Here is an 11,582-nt window from a genome sequence, read left to right on the forward strand (position 1 = left end):
CGTCGATATGCCTTTATCCGTCCAATTAACGCATTTTTGCGGGGTTTTGAGTATCTTTATTTGATTTTCAGTAAATTTCCTTTCAAACCGTTCGCACGTTCGTCTACATTTAATTAACTCCTTACTTATAGATATGCGGCTTTAATGTACATTTGCTTTCCGCTGTCTCTAATTTCAGTTTAAGGACATCGTTAGTTTTTCTTTCGTCATCTAACTGTTTTTTCAACGTTCCAGATCCTTCAATCCGCGCCATATTATTATCACAGAGCTGGGTAGATGGAGTCGCTGGAGGAGGTGGTGAACTTGCAATAGTCGTGTTATGTTCTGAATCTTTTAACAATTATCAGAATCAACCCCCTCGTACCGTTAATTCATCTCGTTTGGGGTCTGAGGTTTATGACGTATTCACCATTCATTTCATCCTCATTGAGTACCACCAAGCCTATACAGACTACATGCACTATTATTATTATTATTATTATTATTATTATTACACAATTCTTTCGAATTTCACAGCATTTCAGCTGTCGTACCCATCGTTCCCCGAATTATTAGCTTCCTCGGGAGATCAGCAGTGGTGTCCGACCCATGATCACGGGTTCGATTCTAACCAATAAAAGAGAACATTAAACGTGAAAGATTGTATTTCAGTTTAGCAGACCTCCTATAACACCAGCCCTGCAGTGTCTTCCTACAAGGATGTAGGTGAACGGAAGTGAAATGCCAGCACTCTGTTATCTGAATGATTAAGTCAGAAGTATATACGGTGAAATGAGGAACACGTGGTGGTTTATAGCAGTGGCGAGTTGACGAAGCGAAGCCCAGCACACCTATCCACCCGGTCCCCGCACCAATCAGACTTTCAGCAGCATGCCGCGCTGCAAGGTCAGCTTCCGATGTCTTGCTCTCTAACATTTGTGTGCGACGTTGTTTCTCGTTGCTCTCAAGTTGTGTAAGTGGACAATGTGTCCGATGCTTACATTATAATGTGCTTTAGACTTCCATCATTCTCATTTGAAGTCTGGGTTTCACGGATTGTCTTGGTACGCCATTGCAGGCAATATACAGAATAGGGAATCTTCCGCAATGATCTTTATGCACACAATGGTGCTGTTTGAAACTATCATATCACCTATAGTCAAATATGGTATACGAACGATATGGATAACACCGAAAAGAGTAAAAGCGTGTTTCCTGAAAGTAACACTCAGAGTAAAAAAAACAGTTCCCTCAAGTCTAATCTATTTTATACTGAGAACCTGCCCACCAAGTGGTCCATGTTCCGAACTCCTAAAATGATGAAGTGCAAAAGGATTCATGTAGACATGGAATTTTATAGCTCGAGTGCAATGTTAGAAAAAAGTGGACTGAGGAAAATCAGGTTCAAAGACATCTCGTTCCTAGATTATACATGGTTTTATCGCTTCAAGATATGTGTATGTGAATTGTATGGCCAAACTATGGCAGATGGTATCATGTCACTGACAGTCCAAGGAGGTTAGAAGCACTGAATGACTATAGTAAATAATAATTCTGTTTAATTGTAGGCCCTTTCGGGGTAAACTTACTAAATGTGTCTATATGTATCCCCATTTATGCTAGATAATACCGTCGTGCGCTATTGTACGCGAGTGAAGAACTTAGATGTTCTGAAAATACATGCCAAAAATGCAGAATCCGCTTTTCCTCTCCAACGCTACTATAGTATATTTTCAAAACATGTTAAAATACAGCTGGTACAATACATAACCTTACTTGTTTTCTGCAACACTGTGTTTACGGACATATCTCAGACTTCAAACTCATATCAGATTTATATTTGGCATGCTGTATGATTGTCACATTGCAAAATTATAGGGAAATGTGAGGGCGTTGCAGTCTCCACAACTTGTGCGTGGAGTTCTAAATTTAAACCTCAATTACCTTTCCGCGTACGTCCCGCTGTGGATATGTGTGGTAGAAAAACGTACACGGTATCCCCTGCCTGTCGTTAGAGACGACTAAAAGGACTTCCAGGGTCTCTTAAGTTGGGAGTATGTGTTGTCGACCACGAGGCAACTAGATAGGTGTGGAATTGCTTCCATTTACTTGTGCCAGCCTCCTCGCATTCTATCCAAGCTCTTATTGTGATCCGGGTCCGACTGTATTGAGCTTTTATGCCCTTCGTGCCTCTTTCCTGTGTTCTGGCGATATCTTGTTTCCTCTAAGAGTGAGACTTCTTCTATGAGTGTTCTCTGTTTTGTATCTTTGCAGATCCACACGCTCCAGCAGTGGTGGTCAGCGGTGGCGACAGAAGTCTGACCGTTCAGTGGAACATCACTGGCTGTGTACCGGCCGATGTAACAGGGTATACAGTTTCTGTGATTCCCCAAGGACCCAAAGGAGGTGGCTGTGAACAGATTGATGGAATTGTCACAAAGAATGTCACTGCTGGAGAAGAAACTGAAGTCATCTTCTCTGATCTGCAACCTTATTACGACTATCAAGTGGATGTCACCGTGAACACGAAAAGTGGGGAAGAGGCGACTGGCACTGGTTACGCAACAACGGCTGAAGGCGGTGAGTGCTTCTGAATCTTGTTGTAACTCTTATTCTAGTTCCAGAAACTGAGTTTTGTAGCGATATGCACTTCTCCTCTTCTGACCATATTTCTCCAGGAACAGAGTATTTATTTAATGTGTATAAAGTAGTTTGACTCATCGTTCTCACAAGAGAACTGAAGGTGTATATTGGGGACCATGTGGAGTGGGGGTCAGTTTGCTTCACGTCATAGAACGTCACGACGAGCAGGCACCAAACTGTTTTTCACAAGTTCCGTATTGTGTCAACAGAGAGCAGTGGGGTCGCTTACCCTGATGGAAGACACTTTGGAGATCTTCTAATTCCTCGAGGAACTCTATTCCAATACACTTATTGCTCCTGAGATGCCTATATGCAGGACATTTTGAAAGAATTATTTCTGTTCGCGAATTGCGCTAGGAGATAATGTCTTTGTACATGAACTTGTTCAGTAATATTTAGAAACGTTTTGAACAATGTTGAACACATACTCATCATTCAGCTAAGTGTGCGGATTATCTTTGTAGAACCATGACCAATAGAAGAGAAAGTGTTAGCTCTTAAACTGTTCCCTGTTGGCTGGTATACGGGACTGTGATGAATCGCCCGCTAGGAGTGGCACCGTTAGTCTCTGAGGGTTGGTATCTGTAGTTGTAACGTGTTTATGTTCGGTAGAGTTGTTCTCTGAAGGCAAAAACTTATTATTGTTAAGTGAAAGAAGAGCATGTGATTTGGTGATGGTGTAAACATAGTGCTAAGCTTATAAGACTTACACAGGACAAATGTCTACTTGCTTCGTTCCAGGCTGAAAGTCTGGCTATAAAAATACGAAATGTATACTTCTTCAAACCACCTAAAAATGAAGCAGAACATTCAAAATGGGGAAAGGCGATTCCCAGAAAGGACAGAAACCTTTTTTTGAAGTGCACGATTCACATTTTTGTGATGATTCATAGTTAAATCAGATTCAAGTATAATACAAGGTGAAGAGGTAGAAATTCCTAGAGATAGGTAGGAACTGAAAACTGGCGCTTCCCTCATATATTCCCCAATTCGCCACAATATCTCACGAAACAATTAAAGAAAAAAAGAAACCTCCTAGAAGACAGCGTCCGAAGACGGAGGAAAATTCAAGAAACAAATCACACAGGCCTCACTGAGAATTAAATGTCGAAGCTTTTTTCTGAGAGTGGTAAAAGAACTGAAATAGGTTCAGACACAGCTAAAAACAGTAAGTTCACTTACAAACAAACTAAAGAGACAGGGACGTAATATAATGACTATCCGTAATAAATATTGAAAATAGCTAATGCTAAGGTTTTGTTGGTTGAAAAACAACCAAAGAACTAAGATATACCAAATTACACTCCAATTATTTAAGTGAGCCGACATTAAGCAGGAAGCAAAAGGTGATTATTGACACCATGCTAAAAACTTTCAGCTAAGAAATAAGCTAGGGATGAGATATTACAATGAATTCGTTTTACATAGTCTCTTATTTAAAATGAAATCTCCTGAGGGCTATAGACACAGTTTAAGGCATGTAATGCTACTCCCTTCCTTCGGAGGCTCATTTTTGAAAATTAGTTGAAGGTCTGCAGTGCCCTTACATGGTGAACACCCGTGCTATTAGTGCTATAGAGAACTATTTCTGCGATGAGAAGAGTGAAAACAATCGCACGGGAATTCTCGTATTTGACGAAGTAAAACAAGAGAAGAGGTTCGGTTTAATAACAGCTCATTAAAAGTTAATGGATTCGTAAATTTAGGAGAACATGCCTGAGAACACGGGAAAAATAAACTCTCAAATCATGCGTTAGTGTTCATGTTTGAGCCCCTATTGCTGTGTATGCAAGCCGAAATTTCACACCTGGTGATATTTTGTCACGAATTTTAATCTAAATGATCTTACAACTGGAACAACTTACAACTAGAATTATTGGTTTCACATCAGACTAATAAACATGTTTCGAAATAAATGGAAGAGACGGGAAGGTCAAGTGCTCTTCTGCGCGACTTTTCAGATGCTGTACATGTACCGTAATTAAGCGCATCACAAACAATTCCCACGACGAAGGGCAAGTCTATTACAATAACGAAGTTGTGGAGTTTAAATTCTATTGACAGGATTTTGAAATGGATAACTGTCATAAATTTGCAGGTTTGAAATTTTGCCACCTACTAACGTCTGCACTTCATTTCAGCGAATGAACGTGAGACTTTCTTTTCAGTTATTTAGTAATTCTGTTTCAAATGGCACAGATGAACTCAGAGGGATTTGAAGACAGTGAACCGACAGAAACGTTCACTAAGGAATTATATATCCTAATAGATTTAACTGATTACATGCTTCTACAACGACAGGATCTCTTTATAACGATTCAATATGGCATCAAACCTTAATAAACTGGAGAGATAAACTCAGTGGGAAGGATAATACTTTGCACAAGAATGAACTCTTTAATCCCTAAGAGTAACAATTGAGAGAACCATACAGATGGAATAACGGATTCAGATATGTGCTCACAGCCAAATTAAATCAAGATCCACTAGAACGGCACTTAAATATACCACGCTCATTAAGTTGTGACGACCACCCGTCAACAACAGATTTTTTGAATCTACACATGTTGCAGTCTATTTATAACTCAACAAAACTTGCCCTGTCATCGGGTAGTAATTGTGAACCCAAATTTTAACTGACACCTTTCACCTATAAAATGAGAACAATGGCTAAGAAGGTAGAAGAGACTGTAGTAGAAAAAGTACAAAATAAAATAAGGCAAGCACTAGACTTCACTGATAACAGGGATGACCTCTTACCGGACTGGAAGAACAATTTAGGCCTACTTAACAATGATAGCCACAGTCTTGCTAAGGCGTGCTTGATTTATTATGTAGGAAGATGTACAGTGCAGTACGCAACGTATCCAAAGTCACAAAATGTCCTAAATGTGTCAGCCTATTTCACGGAAAGCCTACAGAAGAAATACTTGCCACAGTCCTCACATTTATTGGGGACTATAGCAATAAATACAGCGTTGACAGCACTTTTCTCACCCATCCTTCAAGAGCAGTTTGTAATGTGTTCGTGTTAGTTGAAAGTGTAGTGGAACAAAATCTCTCCTGTGAACATAGTCTATTGGGCGATATATTTTACGAGTGGTTAGACAGTTTGCACAGTATTTTGTGATAATCATGTTGTGGGCATTATCCCTAAACTCGTGGTACTCATACATTAAAGAATGCGTCGATTTTATTTTATAAGAAGACAGATAAGAAAGGAACTGAAATCTTCTTAGAGCACAAAGTCTACCCGGAAGCTATCTAAAGTATCCGGGAACTGACTTCTCGAATGGTAAGCAAAAGCATAATGTTTTGCATGAATACTTGTCTTTTATTCGTATGCTGACTTGTAAAATCAAACTCACTTACTGCTAGAAGAGCGGCCAAGCGGAGAACCGATGAACTAGGGGAGAGATCACACTTTTACTTTCTACTCGCTATGGTAGAACCTTGTATCTCAGGGTAGTTACGGGCTCCTCGTCACTTGCTGACATGACTAACTACTCGAAATGAAAATCCACAGCCTGTTTCCAGACATTCGACCGGGTCAGGAAAGAAATGAATGAAGCCCCATCTACCGTCGACGATAGGAACTGTGCCGGCTGCAGAAGACTGTCGCACTCCTCTGGGGTAATGAATAATGACTAACAGATGAAATGAAATGATATTGGAGAGTGTTGCTGCAATGAGAGAGTACCCGGAGAAAAACCTATCCCGCCTCCGCTTTGTCCAGCACAAATCTCACATGGAATGACCGGGATTTGAACCACGCAACCCAGCGGTGAGAGGCCGACGCCCTGCCGTCTGAGCGACGGAGGCTTCTAACTACTCGAAATACACGGTTGTAATTTATTTAATTTAAAGGGGAAAATGTAATGGACGACGAAAATACAACAGTTAAACATAAAATAACATTAATTAACAAATTATTCAAAATTCGCACGGCTTCTCAATAACTTTACATTTAAGCGTGGGACGCTGCTAGCCATCATCATTACGGTGAAGCAACAACCTGAAAGTCTAAACCGTGCGTTGGTCCACTTGAATCTTGGAACCGAGCTTCAGACGTTTGCTATAATAACGACTGTCCACTAACGTAACACCAACGCAGGGTACCGTGTCCATCACCTGGAACCTTTAATCTCCAGCTGTATTGTATTTACTGATATTAAAATAGGTTTCTCGTCCTGATGATTTAGATCACGAAATAATCGTGTGCCTTAAAGTCACAAAGTCAAAATGATAAATATTAAACAAATGCTCAACAACGCATCTCCCACAAAGACCAAGTTCCAGATCTGACCAGCAACGTTTACTTTTAGTAGAAGAAGTTGATCTTCAACAAAGAGGAAGAAACATTGACTTTCAGGCTAATGCCCTTTTTATCACGTGAGCTTACCTGAATACCTTTTCTTAGACAATTAGCTTTATGCCACATTAACACAGATAGGTCTTGTGGCGAGATGGGATAGGAAGGGGCCAAGAGTTGGAAGGAAGCGACCGCGGCCTGATTTAAGATGCAGACCCTGGATTTGTCTCGTGTGGAAATGGGAAACGACGGAAACCGCCATCAGGGCTGCCGACAGTGGGGTTCGATCCCACTAACTGTCGAATGGAAGCTCACAGCGGCGCGCCCCTAACCGCACGTCCAACACGCTCAGTAATCGATTACGGTTCGAAATTGATTGTATACTGAACAAACTATGTGAAGTTATCATTAGAACGGTTACGTTAAAGAACAATTCGACGCCGAACACTGGTTTTGATTAAAATGGTTAACATTCACTCCGTTAACTTTTGCAATGTTTCATGAAATTGCTTTGATTTGTTTGTTTGCTTATTTATTTGTTTGATGGGGTCAGTTATGTGAACAATCGCACTTGATCTCGATAAGCCTGTAACAACTAAATTATTGCGCTATCGCTCCAGTACGTTATCAAAGGAACACTAAAATAAAACTATCCATCTTAAAAAATTGTGAGTAGGCCTGAATCTTAAATACAATCTGTCCATAAAAAGCGTCTACAATCCCAAACATCAATGTCAATATAATATCAGAACGCTAATGATGATTTAGAATCATGGACATGGAACTTTGAAATACCCATGGGCTGGTGGTGAAGTACTCGACTGATCTGGTGCAAGCTAGGTGACTCGACACTAAATCGGGATGAGTGTCTTAGCTGCATCAGTTAACCGGACTTGCCATGCCTGAAACATACTCTACGAACCCTATTGTTACGATTGCAAAGCGAAGACTATCCCATCTACCTGCTCTATGTCTACTAGAACCATCACCACCACCACCACCACCACCACCATGTACAAACATCACAAATATAATCTAAGATCTCGAAGTGCACCATCAATCCAACCCCAACTCGGAAAGAAAAATGTCAACCGTGAACTGTGTTCACCTAAATATCGAAATGGTAAAATACTAAAATATTGAACATCCGAAATCATACACATTACCTAACCTTTATAATATTGAGGATACAATCGACCTCCCTTCGATGTAATCGCAAAACACGAGGAGTCAATCGACCTCTGCTGTAGGTACGTTTCGATTGTCATTACCGGTACTTAATATCAACACAACAGCTGAACTGATCTACCTACCGTCTCCGCCATGTACGACCAGGCAAAGCTCTCTCTACCTAACACAGCACAATTACAATGTGTGTAAGTGTATGTGTGTATGTATGTTTAGTCCTCAGCCCGAAGGCTGGTTGGATCCTCAACAGCTCTGCCATCAGCTGTCATAGATGACCTAGGCATCACTGAAGAGGCGTACTAGGGAAATGAGGAGTGAGGTAGTTTCCCGTTGCTTTCCTCACCGAGCCAGAAGTTGCTATTACATATCAGTCTGCCAAGCCCACTGAAATGCATGACCAACCGACCCTATGAGCAATATTTTCACATCATTCATAGCAGGGACTGGCTGCAGAAGGAATGGCATTACTAGTATCACTCATACCTCAGTCACTTTCATTTTGTCAAAGCCAAGGATAAAGCTGAGACAGATCAATGAAAGTAACAAGACTAAACACTAGGTCCCGCCAGCAAAGGCACAATTACAATGTATCCGTTAAAAGATGAAGACATTTTTCACACAATTTCCGAGCGGAATCTTTACTGATTAACTTGAATTTCACACTAATGGTACTTGAGTAATTACTAGACATTCCATAAGCCTCAGTCGTTATGTTGGAAGATGCATCTGGATTTACTTCTGGACGTCGGTTCTACATAAAATCCGCCCCTCAGGATTACCATAAAGGTATCATGTCGCACCGTTCTAAGAAACTCATCGGGCATTTCTACAAATGCCGGCATTCTACTGAAACACGAGGACATTCCAGCCTGACTACAACACTGATCTCAGGGACTCGCAACTACCTGGACCTTAAACAACGTATCCTACACACGATAAACAAACAAACGGCGAGAGATGACATCAGTAAGGAAAGGCGTAATAGTTCTGAAAAGAAAAGAAACTTACAAACATAATAACACTCGGGTCTCAAAATATAACAACCGAAACCTCACACTATCACCTCTAATCGTACATTCGAAAACATCTGTTTAAAACCTAATTCTACCACAATTACGTTTACTTTAACACTGGACGTTACGCATTTATTATTATTATTATTATTATTATTATTATTATTATTATTATTATTATTATTATTGTTATTGTTGTTGTTACTGGGGTTTCGTGGATCAGAGAGAGGTGAAATAAGGCGTGGGCTTGAAAATCGAACTCAACAACATTATTCACTTAGTGAAAACAACAAAGTATCAGGTACAATGACTATTTCGACATAATAATAGAAAACCCCAGAATACGGAATTTTACACATTTGGGCTTCAAGCCCCTAATTTATAAATTTACAATGTCACCAATGTAGCGTTTATATAGACAAGGAGAAAAATATCCCAAGACAGAGCGCCTTGCTCCACCCGATACAAATTTACAGCCTTCCAGAGGCACCCCTCAAAGTTACAGCAATCTCTTACATAACAACGAAAGAGCTTACAAGCTCTACCTTTAAGTTTACATAAAGGGTAGATTTACATTACTCGACCTCTCTAGGCCCAAACTAAAAGTAACAATTTTGGTACACAGAGGTATTTATTACCCAAACTACTGGGCCTTCGTGGAAAGAAGAACAGGCTAAATTACTGGCCCAAACACAAAATGTATGGAGGCGTACACTAGCGCTCCTTGAAAACCAAGTTTAAAACTCTACTGGGGCCCGTGACCCGATGATGCAGAGGCTAATTTCAAGCTACTGAGGTGACTAGAAAGAAGGTTAATTAATTCTTTACAGAAAGAGAAACAGTAACACAATCGTAGTCACGTCGAGATAAATTGAAGGGGAACTCAAGAGGGTAACGCACTCTCTATCCCCGATTTACAGTTAGATACTTTATGAAGTTTTACATTAGCAAGAAGTAATTTACATTTTAGAAATCACTCGGTTACATAGTTAAAGCTTAGAACCTTCCTCTCGGATAAGTTAGCGGAGATAGCTACAGAGATAGAAAACTGGTGGCCATTACCTGGGCTGATGTACTGCCTGTCGAAGAATGTGGCTCCCCGCGTCCTGTCTTAACACACACTCTCAGAAATTCCGCGATCTATAAGACAAGGTAGCTTGAAAAAGCCGCAGTTTATATACCCGAGGGGAGGTTTCGAGAAGGTTCTGGACTAAATCCGGACACACCCTCGCATTTTTATTGGCCGAATAAAATCTACAAGAAGCCTGTGATAGGCTGAAAAATAAATACAGAATTTCTAATTGGCAGATTCAAAAGCTGGCGGGATGAGAAGGAAGTGTTGCAAACCTTGAAATAACAAAATAAATGAACATTGATTTAGTTATGAAAGCCTAGAAACACAAAACTTTAAATTACAAATTCTTCCACCTTGCACCAGAGTGCATGACCTCAGTGTTTTAAGGACATCTATGGAGAAAGGTTCAGACTACTTGCTGTACACCAAAACAAAACAAATAAATCCAGTCAGTTTAGGAAACTTTAAAATAACACAACACTCTGTTATTCATGAGTGACATCTTCTGATTTGTGTCCCAAGTTCATTGAGTAGCTGTTTCACGATTTGTTTGATAGATAGAGTTCCTTAAGGCGCTTCTTTTAAATGTGCGGGGTTGAGGTGTACCTCCCGGTACAATTATTATTATTATTATTATTATTATTATTATTATTATTATTATTATTATTATTATTATTATTGTACTAAAATTAACTTCTAAACTTATAATAATTCTAAATTTCTGGAATATGACGAAGACCATACATTTAACCACAATTGTAACCGTAACTTCAGCAGTTACACCAAACACAGTAAAGGGAGGAAAGTAAGTGCAATTACACAGTACCAAAGACCACTGCACACTCAATAAAACATCACATGAACTACGCGGAACTCCACCGATAACAACACTGGTAAATATCAGTAGGGCCAACTTGATGATAATAAAACGGGAACGTGGAAAGGGGATGGGAACCTACCAAGGGCATGGAGATGGCTTTGGTTGCAGTTTCCGGAAAAATCAACCGTGATCCTTGATTTTCAAAAATATTATTTACCAATGGACTTTACAAATGAATTCCGAAACAAATTCAGTCATGCGGAAGGTGCCGATACACAACTTGTAAAATACAAATTACATGTTCTGTGAGACACACAACTTAGACGTTCCTTGATAAAAGCTTCCTACAAGTTCAAAGAGTCAAGCAAATACTATACATCTGATGATGATGATGATGATGCTTGTTGTTTAAAGGGGCCTAACATCGAAGTTCATCGGCCCTACTATACATCTAGTTACAAACCAAGCAGTACAATACAGTTTAGAAGGTAAGAAGAAACTTAATGTGCTATCACAATTTAGAGTGAAGTTAAACATACAGTACTTTTCAAA

At 39.9% G+C, this 11,582-nt stretch overlaps 1 protein-coding gene across 1 annotated transcript in view; it reads left to right on the forward strand.

The window, feature by feature from the left end:
• Window positions 1-11,582, forward strand: part of LOC136866889 (receptor-type tyrosine-protein phosphatase H) — an 819,913-nt gene that overhangs the window by 206,701 nt on the left and 601,630 nt on the right. Inside the window, exon 5 of the mRNA XM_068227107.1 lies at window positions 2,254-2,559. Coding sequence (XP_068083208.1) covers window positions 2,254-2,559 — 306 coding nt within the window. The remainder of the gene's footprint in view (window positions 1-2,253; window positions 2,560-11,582) is intronic.

This window comes from Anabrus simplex, chromosome 3 (assembly GCF_040414725.1).
Source record: "Anabrus simplex isolate iqAnaSimp1 chromosome 3, ASM4041472v1, whole genome shotgun sequence".
Classification (NCBI taxonomy): Eukaryota; Metazoa; Arthropoda; class Insecta; order Orthoptera; family Tettigoniidae; genus Anabrus; species Anabrus simplex.